The 17,540-nt window shown below is 46.2% G+C and overlaps 1 protein-coding gene across 1 annotated transcript; it reads right to left on the minus strand.

Moving 5' to 3' along the window:
* Nucleotides 1-1,690: 1,690 nt before the first annotated feature.
* On the minus strand, nt 1,691-16,980 carry LOC309959861 (uncharacterized protein; the record flags this gene model as incomplete). The annotated part of the gene is made up of 5 exons (XM_082836418.1): nt 1,691-2,798; nt 3,210-3,390; nt 5,460-5,586; nt 16,497-16,581; nt 16,808-16,980. 5 exons carry the CDS (start codon nt 16,978-16,980, stop codon nt 1,691-1,693), a joined length of 1,674 nt encoding a protein of 557 aa, XP_082692544.1.
* Nucleotides 16,981-17,540: the final 560 nt, after the last annotated feature.

A 17,540-nucleotide genomic window follows, 5' to 3' on the forward strand; every position in this document is an offset into this window, starting at 1 on the left:
CGTCTCCTAATGGTACAGAAGATCCGAGAATCATGGATTCCTCACTTCTGCTTTCTGGACCTCACACATCTTTTTTTTTTTTTAAATTAATTAATTTATTTTTGTTTGCATTGGGTCTTCATTGCTGCACGCAGGCTTTCTCTAGTTGCAGCGAGCGGGGGCTACTCTTCATTGTGGTGGGGGGGCTTCTCATTGCAGTGGCTTCTCTTGTTGCAGAGCACGGGCTGTAGGTGTGCGGGCTTCAGTAGCTGTGGCTCACGGGCTCAGTAGTTGTGGCTCACGGGCTCTAGAGCGCAGGCCCAGTAGTTGTGGTGCACGGGCTTAGTTGCTCCGCGGCATGTGGGATCTTCCTGGACCAGGGCTTGAACCCGTGTTCCCTGCATTGGCAGGTGGATTCTTAACCACTGCACCACTAGGGAAGCCCTGGACCTCACGCATCTTTTTCTTCCCTACACTTTAACTCAGAACCACTAACAAAAGGACTCTGGGATACATAGCTTCCCACCTTGCCCAAGCTGACAACAAAATTCAGTAGAACCACCTGGATAGTAGCTTTCAACTTCACACCAACAAGTCGCTCTTCTTAACTCAATGTTTCGTGTGCAATTTCCACCCAAGATCATGGACAATGAAGAGAGGCCAAATTAATAAACATAATCAGATGAGACAGAAGGTCTTCCAAGACCTTCCACAATTACTAATTTCTGTGAGGAACACAAATATGGTATCCACTAGCAACAAACATGGAAGACACACCTTTTAGTAATATAAACTAAGGGGAGCATAAATACTGAGTCAGAAAATTCCAGTATCGTTCAGGAACCAGAAAAGACATTTCAACAACACAGGTCTCACATCATGATCATATATTAGGAACATAAGACAAAGTAAGAATCAAAAATATTTTCATCTAGGGGCTTCCCTGGTGGTGTAGTGCTTAAGAATTCTCTTGCCAATGCAGGGGACACAGGTTCGAGCCCTGGTCAGGGAAGATCCCACATGCCGTGGAGCAACTAAGCCTGTGCGCCACAACTACTGAGCCTGCACTCTAGAGCTCACAAGCCACAGCTACGGAAGCCCGTGTGCCTAGAGCCCATGCTGTGTGATGAGAAGCCACTGCAACGAGAAGCCCACACACTGCAACGAACAGTAGCCCCCACTCACCGCAACTAGAGAAAGCCTGCACGTAGCAACGAAGGCCCAACACAGCCAAAAATAAATAAAATAAATAAATTCATTAAAAAAATTTTTTTCCATCTAAACTCATACCATGTTGCACATGAAAAAACCCACAAACCAAAAAGACTTTCACTCTGGGTTCAAAAGACATTGTAATGGAATTGAGACAAGTATTATATGACTGTATAACTATTTAAAGTCCAAGATAACAAAACATAAGTAGCAAAGATGATGGGAACATAGAGGCATGGTTATTATCTTAAGTGTTCAGATCAGTTAACATGAGCTAGAAATTAATACACTGGGATCCCTACTCAGGATGAGGCACTTAGAAGGAAAAATCATATTTCTTTCCATTAAAAAATTTTGTCTACCCTGAGTTTTCAAGTATAAAATAAGTGAAGTGCTGAAGGTTTCCCAACATTCTTTCCGTTCATAATGTTTCTCTCCTGTGGCTGCTCCATTTATAAGATTTTAAGGGAGAATGAAGGCTTTCCCATAGTTTTTCTATTCAGAATTTTTCGCCAGTGTGTGTCTTCATGTGTCTTTGCAGGGATATGAGACACCTATAGGCTTTTTCACACTGCTGACATTTATATGGCTTCCCTTCACTGTGGGTTAGCATGTGTCCTTGCAGGGATCTGGGATACCTGAAGGCTTTTCCACACTGCTGACACTGATAGGGCTTCTCTTCACTGTGTGTTTTCATATGTTCTCGAAGGGATGAGGAAGTAATGAATGCTTTCCCACATTCTGTACATTCATAGGGTTTTACTCCACTGTGTGTTTTCACATGTTTTCTAAAGTATTTGGGACAACTGTAGGATTTCCCACATTCCTTACACACATAAGGTTTCTCTCCAGTGTGGATCCTCACATGTCCTTGCAGGGATTTGAGATAGGGGAAGGCTTTGCCGCACTGTTTACATTCATAGGGTTTTTCTCCACTGTGTGTTCTCATGTGTTCTCGAAGGTAAGTGCACCAACTGAAAGCTTTGCCACACTGCTTACATTCATAGGGTTTCTCTCCAGTGTGCATTCTCACATGTTCTCGGAAGTGTGAGATGCGAGTGAAAGCCTTTCCACATTCTTTACATTCATAGGGTTTCTCTCCAGTGTGAGTTCTCACATGCCGTGCAAGTTGGCAATAATAACTGAAGGATTTTCCACATACTTCACACATGTGGATTTTCTGTCCATAATGACCTCTCTCATGTTCCTGAAAAGATGAGGGACAAGTGAGAGCTTTTCCAGACTTCTTACACTCTAAAGACTCTTCATTACAGTCACTCTTCACGCACCTCTTAGATGCTCTCCCAGCATCCTGATGTTTATCGGGTTTCTCTACAATGTCTGCTTCCCTGGGAGGGCTTAGGCACGAGATACAGCTGCAGGCTTGCCCCCATTCTTCACATGGATAATGTTTGTGTCCAGGGTGAGATCTTTGCTGATTCTTCTGGAAAGAATGATCCCTGAAGGCTTTTCCACATTTAATGCATTGATGGGGCTGAATTCCAGTCCAATAACTCTTATGCACAGTAAAATCTATAATCTGGTTCAGGGTTTCTAGACATTGATGACCTTCTTTACCTTCACAGAGACTCTCCACCAAATTATTTCTGTTCAAAATAGGAAGCACAGTATTAGGGATTAATGATTATAAGTGATTTCTTAATCAGTGATTTGTTGATGGTTATTATTATTTTGACTACACACTTGCCATTTTCAATGAATGGGCATGTTTTCAGCACTCTGTGCATTGTGACAAAGTGCAACAAGTTTAATGCTCCAGCTGAGGGCTCAAGCAGAGCCATAACTTTCAGTGTTTTTTACATACGAGGTTTCCTGACCAGTGTTTCCTACTGAATTAAGTTTTAGGAGCTCCATATCTACATCACATTTATAAAAGTAGTTTTGTAAGAATTCTGTGAGTAGACAATTGTTTAGCTAAGTTTACACTTTTTCTTTAATTTTAAGTGAGTCTAATACTCTGCTGAGATTCCCCTTCCCCTTGTGGGAGTGCCACTCACCTCAAACGCCTCTCCTGAGTTAGATGCTGATCTTGCATGTTATGAAATGCCCAGTTTTCTCCCAAAAAAGACCTGGAATCATTTCTTGTGAATCTTACTACTTTCTCTTCACTGCATAGTCCAGTCTCCAAAATATCCCAATGAGCACTTGATCTACTGGTTTTAACTTGAGAGCAAGAACCTGCAATAATTGGTAACATAATTAAATCCATGGGAAAGAAATGGTGGGATAAAGGAAAAAAAAGAGACCACATGTAGATTTCTTTCCATAGACTAATTCAAAAATGTAAAATAATTTTATAAAGGAAGGAAGAAGATGTGTGATATTGTGATTTATCAGAAATATATATACATTTGGTCATTCAGATGACCAACATATATTTCTCAGATAAATTGGGTCCTTATCCACAGTTTCCTGCTCAGGGATCCTAAAACCCTTGGAATTTCCTGAGCAGTAAAAGCAATGGAATAATATGTGGTCTCTTGTGCTCATTTCCAGAAAACGCTTCAGGATCAGAAAGGTGAAATAGGTGTCTTGTTATTCATAAAAACCCTTTCCATCCCAATTGGGTTTATGTTAATGAAAAAAAAATTGTTAGAAAGAAGTATGGGGGCTCGTTGCCAATGGAGACACCATGTGATTAAAGGGTTGAAACTTTCAATCCCACCCACACCCCCAGACACCCCAACACCTCTGGGGATGGGGGAGGGGCTAGAGATCAAATCCACTGCCAATGGCCAATGATTTCATCAACCATGCCTATGTAATGAAGGCATGAAAAAAAAGTTCAGAGAGCTTCTGGGTTGATGAACACGTGGAGATGTGGGGAGACTGGCACCTGGAGAGGCACAGAAACGCCTTTTCAAAATCTTACCCTATGCATCTCTTACATCTGGCTGTTCCTGAATTATATCCTTTTAAAATGAACCTGTGATCTAGTAAGTAGTATGTTTCTCTGAGTTCTGTGAGCTACACTAATAAATTAGTTGAACCCAAGGAGAGAGTCATGGGAACCTCTGATTTATAGCCAGTTGGTCAGGAAGACAGGTAAAAGCCTGGACTTGAGATTGGCATCTGAAGTGGGAGAATATGGAGTAAGTCTTGAAGGACTGAAACCTTAAGCTGTGGAATCTGTGGCTATCACTGGGTAGATGGTGTCAGGATTGAGCTGAATTCTATGATGTGCTGCTGGTCCAATAATTGTTTGTTGGTGTGAGGTGCCTTAACACATGTGCACGCGTGCACACACACACACAAACACACATTAGAATTGGGTCCAAAACAAAATTAACACCCACACACCCACACACACATTGGAATTGGGTCCAAACCAAACTTAACACACACACAAAGAAAAACTCTGAGGACCTCAGCTATTTGGAACTTTAGCCATCATAGGGAAAATGAGTCAAATGGCAGACTGTTCACTAAGAAATACTTCAGAAGAGATACTTCACAGAAGCAAAGCAGGCAGGAAGTGGGCAAAATGCACACTCCTAAATGCTCCCTTCGTAAGAGGAGCTACAGAAAGACTTCTGAAGTGGGCAAAGATGGATGAAAAGTCCAACAGGGAAGCCAGGTCACCTTCTCAAAGACAGAGTGACAAACGTCACCTTCTCAAAGACAGAGTCATGTTTCTAACAGTTATGTCTAAATATCTCTCCTTGATACAGAACCTACTCCTCCCGAGAGGTGTGCCTTCCTGGTGATCGCAGGCACAGAGGCCCTAGAGGAAGCCTATCTCCAGTGACCCAGCTGCCACTAGGAGATCAGATGGTGCGTGGCTGCTGTCCTGCTCGTGGAGAAAAGCTTCTCAGGGGGAGGATGGAGGACAACAAGCCCTCCATGAGATGGGCCGATTCTCTGGTCCTCAAGTCATTGAGGATGGGTGAGTGTGAGTTTAACTACAGCAAGATTATCATGTCAAATGTGTACTGATCACAGTGTAACTTTCACAGGGTGAAAACCGTAACGCTGCTCTCACTGCCCCAAAGTAACACTGGAGACCACGCTCACATTTATACAATTAGGGAGCCTCAGGATTCTGATCAAGAGCAATAAAAATCAATTCAATATAGAAATATTTACAGTCATGGAAAAGCTATTTGACTCTAGGTAGGTTCTATAAAGGTGGGGACCACGTCTGCCTGTTTTTCAACATATTTTTATTCCTTGATTCCAGTAAGAAAAAACATTGTAAGAAATATTTGTTCCCTAAAGACTAAGTGCAGGGAAGAAGCCGTCCTCACCCACGGAGGCCAGGTTCCTGAAGGTCTCCAGCATCACGTCTCTGTAGAGCTTCCTCTGAGCCAGGTCCAGCAAAGCCCACTCCTCTGCGGTGAAGTTCACAGCCACGTCCTCAAAGACCACCGAGTCCTGAAACAGCCACAGGTTCCGTGTCAGCAAGGCTCCCTCTTCACCCTCATGTGTGGGAGGATGGGGAGGCCAACAGTGGGGAACTGGACTCAATTCCTAGGACTCCTGAGCTTACACTCTTGTGGGAAATGAACACACACAAGCCAATCAAATGCATTTTACTCAGTGATGGTAAGTGCTAGAAACTGAAACAAAATGTAACAACAATACCTGATAAACACTCATGCACACATAATGAAAAAAAACGGTTTTTACTGAGATAGAGCAGACTGTGAGGTATGACACATACTGAAAATGAAATCATCATTCAGATGACATGGAAATGGACACTTGGCCTGCTCATAAGTTATTTCCTTGAACCTCCTAGAACTGGAGCAGACTGTCAGGAGGTCGCGAACACTGATTTTCCAGGGCCACTGCATCTGAACAACTCTCGCCTGGACTGAAGAGCATGTAAAAGCCTGGCCAGTCCCCTCATATCCGACAGAGGTAGAGATACGAACCCCCTGCCAGGATGAGGTGGACACCGAGGGCACAGATGCAGGCCAGGGCCCAGGGCCTCGGACACCTGTGGGGTAAGAGGAGGCCTGGTTCCTGAGGGATCTGTCAAGCCAGCAAGGCCTTTCAGATAAATAATCAAGAAATCAAGAATAATGCCCCACGAAGAAGAGTCATAGAAGGATCTGATGGCATTAGAGCCAAAGATGACTTTAACACAGAGAAAAATCACCGAATTAATGTTTTTAGGACAATATGGTATGACTCTACACCCTTGAAATATAAAGCAAACTATCTTTATCAATTAGAATTTTAAATAAAAATATATTCCAAAAATTGAAATGATAAAATATTCCACTACATCAGGTACAAAGAAGTCAAGGCTATCTCACCCGGGCCTGCAACTGGGGTTTGCTAATCACACACCTAAAAATATGGGACATTAGTCATCAGGGAAATGCAAATGAAAACTACAAGCAGATACCTCTTCCTACCCACTAAGAAGGCTATAAGACAGACAAACCGATGCTGGCGAGGATGTGGGAAAGTTGCAACCTTACAAATTGCTGGTGGGAAGGTAAAATGAAGCCACTTTGGAAGACAGTCCAGCAGATCCTCAAAATGATAAACACAGTTTCACCATATAACACAGCAATTCCACCCTAGGTATCTATCTACCCAAGAGAGGCGAAAGCAAACACCAACACAAAAACTAATACACAGGGACTTTCCTGGTGGTCCAGTGGTTAAGAATCTGCCTTCCAGTGCAGGGGACACAGCCTCGATCCCTGGTCGGGGAACTAAGATCCTACACACCGCGGGGAAACTAAGTCTGTGCACTGTAACGAAGAAGATCCCACGTGCCACAACTAAGACCTGATGCAGCCAAATATATAAATAAATATTTTTTAAAACCCCAAAAGTAATACACAGATGTTTACAGCAGCATGATTCATAACAGCCAAAAAGTGGAAACAACTCAAAAGGTTATCAACTGATTTGGATAAGCAAACACAGTAATCTCACAACGGAATATTATTTGCAACAAGAGGAATGAAGTACTAATCCACGACACAAAATCAATGAACTTTTAAAAACATTAACAGGTTTCACAAAAGCCCACAGGCAGTATCATATCATTTATGTGAAATGTACAGAATGAACAAAGCTATAGAGACAGAAATTAGATTAATAAACTGCCTAGATGAAGGGCGGGTGGAGGCTTGGAATGAGAGGTGACTGCCAGCAGGTACAAGTTGTTTTGGGTGATAAAAATATCTAAAATTAGAATTTGAGGACGGTTGCACAATACAGTAAACATTCTAACACTTCTGAATTTTACAGTTTAAACCAGGAAACCTTACGGTTCATAAATTATACCTCAATAAAAACTGTTTAAAAAATAGATTCAGGGCTTCCCTGGTGGCACAGTGGTTGAGAGTCCGCCTGCCGATGCAGGGGACACGGGTTTGTGCCCCGGTCTGGGAAGATCCCACATGCCGCGGAGCGGCTGGGCCCGTGAGCCATGGCAGCTGAGCCTGCGCGTCCGGAGCCTGTGCTCTGCAACGGGAGAGGCCACAACAGTGAGAGTCCCGCGTACCACAAAAAAAAAAAAAAAAAAAAGATTCAGACTAGCTAAAAATATGTTCTTCTTAATCTAATGGCAATTTTATTCAAAAACACCAGAACTTGGGCAAATAAAAGAATATGAATTGCTTAAGGAACAAAGTTACAAACGTTTCAGAGATCCAGTAGGTTGAGGAGATATCACAAACCAATTGTCAAGGATGCAACAAGTGCCCAGAGATGGAACTTGATGCATGATGTTCTATTTCTGCAGGAGACAAAAATTCAGTCTGGTTTTCTTTCAAGACTACAGGCTGAAAACGGTGATTCCCCAAACTGCCTTAACAGAGATTTCCTGGAGAGAAGTAATGCCGCACATTCCACCATGTGTGAGCTGAAAGTAGAGTGGGCCAGTCATGTTCAACTTGGAACTGCCGTCACCTACGGACTGTTTCCACCCACCAAGGAGAGCTCCTGGAGAAGAGTCCTCCCAATACCCTGCACCATCCATAAGCACGATCATTTAGAAGTTGAAACTCCTAAAACGGCCCCATCAGGAAAGAAAAAAGACAAAAAATAACCACTTTCAAAAGCCCAGAATGAAGAGTTGGCAGATAACATGGCTCAGCAAGAAGCAGCTCCCGAGGATGGGCTGAGTGGATGTGAAGCCTTTAAACACGACTGGCCCTAAAGATGACGAACGATGCTCAGTCTTGGAGATGAGGAAAGACTGTCTTTTCAAAAAGGAACTGGGCTCAAAATATTTCATAGTCTTCCCTAGTATGGAGGGAGGTTTCCATAAAGCACAATTTTTGATACCATTCTTGGGGCGAAAATGTTGCAAGCTGACAGTTCATGAAAGATGTAGTTCTAGTACACTATTTCCATGCACCTGCCTTAATAACAGGTGAACAGGTCACTCTTCAGTATACTTTATGGAGCCTGTTGAGCTTTGAAAAATGGACAAATATGGGAAATAATAGTTAGTATTAAGTTAAATGATCTTATTCTAGTAAACATGATTTTTTTTAAGGCATATGAAGTGCTTTTCAAACTCTCATCCCAATGGAGCAAAATACCGATGAACAATCCTTCCCCCGCAGGATCCATATTAATAGAATCTCATCTTTAGTTAAGTCTTCATCTCGTCTATCTCCTTATCACTGAAGCATAAATTTCTTGAGAGCAACTGAGATACCAGTCTTGGAACTTTTTTACATAATCTTCTTTTCCTTCCTTCCTACTGTTCAACGGGGAACTGCTCCTCTTTACTAAACAGACATCTGTGTACACCACTGGGTTGCTCTGGGTCAAGAAGTGCTTCATCATGAGAGCTTTCAGGGTGTGTGGAATGGGAGAATACAAAAAACAAATCTGCCCAATGCATTTGAGCAGAAGTGCTGGTTTCCATTTAAAGCCTCTCTCTCTGCTGCACATACCAGGATGGGAGCAAAAGATGCCGTAATATGTCATGTGTCACGTGTCACATGCTGGAGACAATAGCTTAGTGTCTCTTTATCTTCTGTTCTGTGTTTTTAGTATTGCATGACTGAGGTCTTCTGAATGGTGTATCATAAAACCACATTTCAAGTCTTGTTTCTGCTCAGAGAGTCTTTTCAAATATCCAAATGTATTTCTCACCCTGATCTCTTGGTAATAATAGACATAGAAATCTCTCTAATGCTGACCTGCAGTACATGCTTGAGTTTTAAAATCATTAATAGAGGAAACTAATGGCGTCATTTTACCAGGAAATAATACATGCAGGCCTTGGCAACTCTGTGGGTTTAATTCCAGAGCACCACAATAAAGGAAATATTGCAATAAAGTGAATTACACAAATTTTTTTGCTTCCCTGTACAGGTAAAATTCACATAGTCTTTTAAGTGTTCAATAGACTTATGTCTAAAAAACCTTGTACATACATTAAAAAACACTATTGCTAAAAAATGCTGACCATCAGTGAGCAAATACTTTTTGAAAATGGCACCCACAGACTTGCTGAGATGTAGGGTTGCACAACACCTTCAATTTGCAAACAACACAGTATCTGCAAAGTGCAACAAAAACTGAAATGCAAGGGACTTCCCTGGCGGTCCAGTGGTAAAGAATCCGGCTTCCAATGCAGAGGATGAGGGTTGGATCCCTGGTGGGAGAACTAAGATCCCACATGCCGCACGGCAAATAAGCCTGCGCGCTACAAGGAAGAGCCCACATGCCGCAACGAAGATCCGTGTGCCACAACTATGACCCGACGCAGCCAAATAATAATAAAACAAACAAACAAAAAATGACAATCAACAGACACCAACATCAAAATCACACATGGAATTATCTGACAAGGATTTTAAAGCCACTGAAAAATACTTCAGTGAGTAATTACAAACACACCTGAAACAAATAAAAAATTGAAAGTCTCAGCAAAGAAAGAAAAGATACAAAGAAGAACCAAATGGATATTTTAGAACTGAAAAATACAATAACTGAACTAAAAAACTGGATGGTTTCAATACAGAATGAATATGACAGAGGAAAGAATCAGTCAACTTGAAGGTAGAACATCAGAATTTACCCAATCTGAAAAATAGACCAAAAAAAAAGTGAAAGAGCCTTAGTGACCTGTGGGACAAACACAAAAGATAAAACATTAGTATTACTGGAGTCTCAGAAAGAGTGGAAAAATGTATGCAATAGAAAATTACTAGAAGAGGGACTTCCCTGGTGGCACAGTGGATAGGACTCCGTGCTCCCAATGTTGGGGGCCCGGGTTCAATCCCTGGACAGGGAACTAGATCCCACATTCATGCCGCAACTAAGAGTTTGCATGCCACAACTAAGGAGCCTGCCTGCTGCAACTAAGACCCAGTGCAACCAAATAAAATTTTAAAAAACTACTAGAAGACTTATAGAAATGAAGAACAGATGAGTGGCTGTCAGAAGTTAGGGGTGAGGGTAAGAAGGAAGTGGGGTTTGTGTGACTATAAAGGGATAGCAGGAACTATCTTTGTAGTGATAGAATAGTGTCTTGATTGTGGTGATGGCTATACACATGTACACATGATAAAACGGTACACACACACACAAATACATATAAAATTGGTGAAATCTATAAAAACCAAACAACCCTACACTTTCAAGTAATGGAATAAAAATGTCTTACATGCTTGCACACTGAGTCACAGGGCAGAACACTGTATTGAGGAGGACACAAAGGGGAAGAGCAGCCAAGTGTGAGCCACTCAGGTCAGCAGCCTGCTGCCCACGGTGCACAAGGAAACCCCAAGTCAGAAGGTCAAAGCCATCCGAGCTGGATGGGTACCCCCAGGGCAGGGGGAGGGACTGAGCGCCTGAGATCAGTGTGGAAATGCCCCCTCCTGAGGACCTCAATTCTCACCCAGGAGGAAATGCTCAAGTTGAAGTTCTGACCCAGAGAAACTCTCTAATTCATCGATCCTCTCAGCAGCAGTTGAGACCAAGGAGCCTTCCCCACGTCTGACCTTCACAGACTCACTCAGGGTGCACACATCACACTCAATCCACCAACTCATTGAATGAGGCCAAAAGCAAAGGTCGGGAGACAGCCGAGGGCAGCACAACCTCAGAGGACAAACCGCCCCCAGCACTTCTGGAGCTGGATGCCCTGCCCCATGCTCGTGCCATCAACAGCTCCTTCTGTGGTGGTTCTATGGTCTGTAGGCCACCTGCAATGGGGGGATGGGGGAGACGGGGTGGGGCAAGACCCCAGGACACCTTCCTTCACCTCCCTCACAGGCTCAGCTTAGCCCCGACCCAGATGATGCACCTGCATCATGATGATCCCTGTGGGTCATTTACATGAGACGAAGACCCGTCTCAGTGTGTAAATGAGAACCTGCAGGATCACTGCTTCCTCCTGTGTTCATGGATAATGCAGGAGAGGGAAATTTTAGGGCATTTTTATGGTTTGAGCAACTGGTTACTGCTCATCCCTTTCAGAAGACAGGCATCAGTTCACTAATATCCTCATGAGGACGAGCTGTAACTCGTCTAAAAAGAAGTGAGCAAGTCTCAGTAGCACTGGTCACATTCCACAGAATTTCCACTAACCTCTGTTGACCAGGTAGTAACAGTTAGTGGACCAGATTCAGACAGTGTCAGAACTCTGCACTTTGCATGGAAGAGTCATTACAATTTCTCTGAATCTTTTAAATCCATCTCTCCACCCATTTCACATGAAGGGGTGGGACTGCCTGCATTTCCTGAAATTCTTCTTCCTTTTTATAAAAAATAAATTTATTTATTTATTTTTGGCTGTGTTGGGTCTTCATTGCTGCGCGTGGGCTTTTCTCTAGTTGCAGCGAGCGGGGGCTACTCTTCATTGCGGTGCGCAGGCTTCTCATTGTGGTGACCTCTTGTTGCGGAACACAGACTCTCGGCGCGCAGGCTTCAGTAGTTGTGGCTCACGGGCTGAGCAGTTGTGGCGCACAGGCTTAGTTGCTCCGCGGCATGTGGGATCTTCCCGGACCAGGGCTTGAACCCGTGTCCCCTACATTGGCAGGCGGATTCTTAACCACTGCACCACCAGGGAAGTCCCACTTCCTGCAGTTCTAATGGAAGAGAAAACATTTTCTGTACTGAGACACTTCTCCCCAGAGGCATCTCTGGTTAAGGCCCAAAAGCCTGGAATAACACGAGTCGTCAGGAAAAGGCAAAGACCTAAGATTCTTACTACCCTCACTAAGGAGAAGAAACCAGGCAAAAGAATGCAGAATTTTACACTTGCTGAAACCGGAAGCTGGATCAGGGGAAGCTATTAGTGCTGAGCTGGACCCAGAGAAGGCTGCTCACAGGTGTCAGGGGACAATGCTGAACCCTCCCTGAGCCCTGTGTTCCTGGAAACTTCGATGGAAGGTGAAAGGACCCCCCACCCTTTGCTCTTCTGGAAAACGGCAGGCTGCAAGAAACCACCCCCGTGCCCCACCTGACTCAGATAAGACTCACACGGAGGCCCCCTGTTTATCCAGGGCAAGGCCAGATGCAGTCCCCTCAAAGCCCCATCTCCACCTCATCAGTGATTAGCGGAACTGTTCCCCACACTGACCAAGTAGAACAAATGTTTGTTGGCCAAACTTTGGTTCAGCTCCTCTCCTTCCCCCTGACCTGGCCTCACCGCAGCCAGACGACAGACCCCTAAGGACAGGCTGGCCTCAGGGATCTGCTATCCGAGCATCACACCTGGTCCCTCCTGGTGATGTTTACTCCTCTGTATAAGAGAAAAACTCTCTTTGCCCAACTCTTGAGACACTTGCAGATCTTAGGGTCAGATGTCCCCCTTCTTGCAGAGCCCCCTGTGCCTGGTGCAACAGACCCTTCTCCCCCTGCAGGAACTCATTTGAATAAAGGTCTCTTGTTGTAAAGTTTGTAATTTTTTTAATGCTACAGGGTTGACCAAGTGTTCTCAACGGCCCTTGTGAAAATTAAAAAAGAGAAAACGCACTAAAAAGAAGTGGGGGTGGGTGCAGAAGGGAGAGCCTCACCCAGAACCACTTGACATCAATTACAGGAAGAAGTGTCAATTACAGCCCCCAAGAGAAAAATTGAAAACACGAAAGAATCAACAATTACAGGCCCCAACAGAAAAAGATGTACATACATTGCATCTTCTCAAGAAACTGGCTACCCCAGCAACTAGCCAATGAGAAACCAGCATCAACCTGAATTCTCCATCTCTCCACAGACTTTACATCAATACAACCCCTCCCAACTCCCTCCTTTTTCTCCAATAAATAAGTCTGTTGGACTTGCCTATGGCTTTTGCTATACCTTGTCTGTCCCGAATTGCAATTTTTTGCTGTTCCCAAATAAATCCATTTTTCCTAGTAAATAACTGTTATTTTTAAGCTCAACATCCATTTTTTTACCTAAACTTTACTCAGGCTTCTTCCCAAATGCCCCTGACTCTGGGTCACTCCCCGCTACACCTCCCAAACTGAGCATCACTGAGCTGCAGAACAAATCCCCTCTCACCTGGTCCGAGGACGCCCTGACCACAGGACCTCTGGTTCTGTCAATCCGCCTTCCTCTCACCCTCCTCTCACAGAAGAGAAAAGCCCTTTGCTGTGTGGTTGGAGACGCTGGCACATCCCTGAGATCCGAGCCTCGGCCCTATCGCAACATTAATTGCAAAACAGTCTCCCTGACCAACCCTGGACTTGACATTATCTGTCAGGTCCAGGGCGGGACCCCAGCGCCTGACCGCCCGCTCCGGCGGCTCGTCCCGTCCTCGCTCAGACACCCACCGGGACAGGGACTGGGTCGGGACTCACGGGATCCCAAGTTGCGGTCGAGGGCGGAGACCCGAGTTGGGACACGAGACCCCGCGCGAGGACCGGACAGGACCCCGGGACCGCGCGACGCGGTCGAGGGTGGAAACTAGGGTCTGGACCGGGGTCAGGGAGTCCTATCCTGCTGCCGTTTCCGGCCAATTCGAACCAGCCCCAGCCGGTCTCGGCGCCAGCCCCACGCACTCACCATTTCAGCCCCTCTCCGCGCATTCAGGTCGTCCTCCCCGCGGCCCTGCAGCCCAACAGCTCCGGCAGGTTAGAGCAACAGCGACGGGACACCTGAGGTCCCCTGAAGTAGGTGCGACGGAATGCCCGGGCGGCTAAGAGCGACGTCACAACGTAAGCGAATGCGCCCGCCCCCGTCTCTGATTGGATGAGGCTCCAAGCCTTCGCATCTTAATTGGACGGGTCTCTAGGCACACCCCCTTCTTGGGCCCTTTTTGACAACGAATGCAGGCCTGGATTCTGAGTGAAGGGCAGGCTGTAGGTCACGTGACGGAGCAGGGCGGAAGTGCGGGTGGTTGGCTTCAGCCCTTTACTGCCTGGCTTTCTATGGGGCGCCAGACCTGGCTGCCCTGGTGGACTCTAAGCCGAATGTACTGCTGGCCAGACAGACACAGCATCAGCCCACAGCTTGCAGTCCCCTTCTCCTGAACAGAAATGTGCCACTCAGTTCCCCTCAGTGCCCCCTGTCCAGGGCTGCCCCCCTAAGTCCGGGAGCCAGGACAGCAGGGGACAGGTGTGAAAGGAAAATCAAAATGGAGTCAGTATTGCTAAGAGAGCACTCTAAAATGCAGGCAGGAGGCCACTGAGGATGTAGGGCTTATGCAGGTCTCAGCCCAGATGGAATTGACCACTTACTGCCTTAATGCAGGCATCCAGAACATCTGCCCAATGACCCAGAAAGTCAAGATACTTATTGGACCCTTCCCCTAAATAACTTGTGACAGCCTATTCCTTAAGGACAAATACTTCATTCCCTGTGTCAGTCTATCATAATTCATGCCAGGCAACTTTAACAACCCTGTGGCTTTTCCTTTAATAAGTCTGTTACTCTTCCTCCTCCCTACAACACTTTCAGTGTTACGCTGTTGATGAAAAATTAATGAATAGTCGATCTAAAAGAGAAAATAGAAAATTTTGTTTAAGCCTATGAGAGAATTATAACCCAGGAGACAGTCTCTCATAAAACTCAGAGGGCTGTTCCACTTACTAGAAGTCTAAGACCATCATATATATTTTTGAGGCAAAGGAGCATATATCAAAATGACACAATGACATCTCACATAAGGTTCACCAAAAATACATAGTCTAGATCTGCAGAAGATCAGCATGACCCCTGACAGGATTAGGAAAGTTATGTTATCTTGGAGTTACATTGCTGGTGGCAGAACGAGGAAAAAAATTTGATCTTTCTGGTGGAGCAGACATTCCTACCTTTGAGAAGGTCTGTTTAATGCATAATGCAGATGCACAATGTACATTAGGGAGGGCCCAATAAGGGCAGAGAGTAATGTTATGCTTAAATTTTCTTTCTTATGCCTCAAAAACATAAATTGTATTACATCAACTCAAATCTGGGTCCCCCAAGTTGCAATTCCTAAGACCTCAAATAAGCTCAATACTGATTACTGTTCCACATGACACAGGAGGGCCTGGGGAACCTCCCGAGTCAGGGGTCGGCCTGGGAGCAAGGTCACTGTGAATCTGTTCCCAGAGTACAAAGACACTCTGTGATGCTCCCTGCATGTATTCAGGGGCCAGCCCCACTTTGACATTTTATCTTTGACACCAGGAGATCCGGCCCTCCTGCCCACACATTTGGGCTTGACCAAGTTCTCTGTGTCCTGTTTCTTACCCCACATCGTCAGATTTCTCCCCACAGGTTCCTGGACGGGGTGTCGCCCCCACGTCTGAGCAACACTGAGGTTCCGAACAAGCCCCTGGTCAGCTTCTCCAGGCAACAAGTGACCCAGGGAACCCTATCCAGTCCAGCCACGCTGGCCCCGCACTCCGCGCACCGCCCTCACTCGCCCAACTTCCCTCCTGCTCGCCCTCCTCACACAGAAAAGCCCTTTGCTGTGTGGTTGGAGATGCTGGCACATCTCTGAGATCCGAGCCTCGGCGCTATCGCAACAGTATTTGCAATACAGTCTTCTTGACAAGTCCGGGCTTGACTTTATCTGTCAGGTCCAGGGCGGGTCCCCCACGCCCCAGCGCCTAACGGCCCGCGTCGGGAATAGTCCTGTCCTCCCTCCGACCCCCACGGGGCCAAAGACTCGGTCCGGACGCCCCCGGACCCCGAGCAGTGACGGAGCAACATGGCAGGTCCTCAGCCCGCGGCCGAGGGGCAGACTCGGGTCCGGATCCCGGGTACCCACCCCGAGGCCGAGGGGGAGACTCGGGTCGGGACTCCGGGGTGGGTGGAACGCGGGGAGACCCTGGCCCGGCCGTCGCTTTCGGCAAGTTCCGGACCGTTCGAACCAGCCTTTTCCGTGTTAGGGCCCTGAGCGGTGCACTCACCATCTGTGCCTCCTTTCGGGTTCTGCGAAGCGTCCTCGGGGCGACCCTCCGACCTGGGCAGGTGAGACCAACGGGGACGCGACACCTGAAGCCACGCAGGACAAGTTCGCACAAGCGCTGAAAAACTTCCGCGGGCCGGGAACGCGCACGCCGCCCGCCCTCTTCGGGGCCCGGGCTCTGATTGGACAGTAATCCTTGCCCCGCCCCTGCCTTGATGGACAGTCCTCCTAGTCCCACTCTATCCTGGTTGCGTTGTCCGGACCCCGCCCAGTCGCCGCTGATTGGGCAGTTCAACCAGACCCCGCCCCTACACCGAATGACAGGGCACAGGGACACGCGTGGCTGATACGCCGGCCTGGGAATTGGACTCCGTGCAGAACGGGCTCTGGGCGCGGCACACCCTGTGGCATCTGCTCGGTGGCTCCCCTGTGTCCTCCTCCTGCACCTGGAAGTCCAGACTCAGTTTCCCCGGGGATCGCTCCATACCCGGAATGAGGATGAGAAAATAGGGTCATAGGGCTTTGTTGATGGAAATAAAAAATAAACGATCTATAATAGGAATAGAAAAATCTTTTGAGCCAAACTGAAGACTAGAGCCCTTAAGACGGCCTCTCAGATAACTCAGAGGACCTGCTCAGGAAAAGCATGGTTTTTAGCACCGTTTTCTATCTTGTAAGAACTCTTAACAGCAAACAATGCAGGGAAACATTCCTTCAAGGTTTCAAAAACGAACAGATCAGGGACTTCCCCAGTGGTCCACTGGTTAAGACTTCGTGCCCCCAGTGCAGGGGACGTGGGTTCAACCCTTGGTCAGGGAACTAGATCCCACATGCTGCAACTAAAGACCCCGCATGCCACAACGAAGATCTCGCGTGCTGCAACTAAGACCCGGTGCAGCCAAATAAGTAAATATTTTTTTAAAAAACGGCAAAAACAAACAAACAACAATAACAAAAAACAAACAAACAAACAGATCAGCACATAGGCTGCAGCAGGAGGCAACGAGTAGCTACCGAAGGAGGACCAGCATTGATGTCCCAGGAA

Source organism: Leucopleurus acutus, assembly GCF_964270905.1.
Source record: "Leucopleurus acutus genome assembly, chromosome: 3".
Classification (NCBI taxonomy): Eukaryota; Metazoa; Chordata; class Mammalia; order Artiodactyla; family Delphinidae; genus Leucopleurus; species Leucopleurus acutus.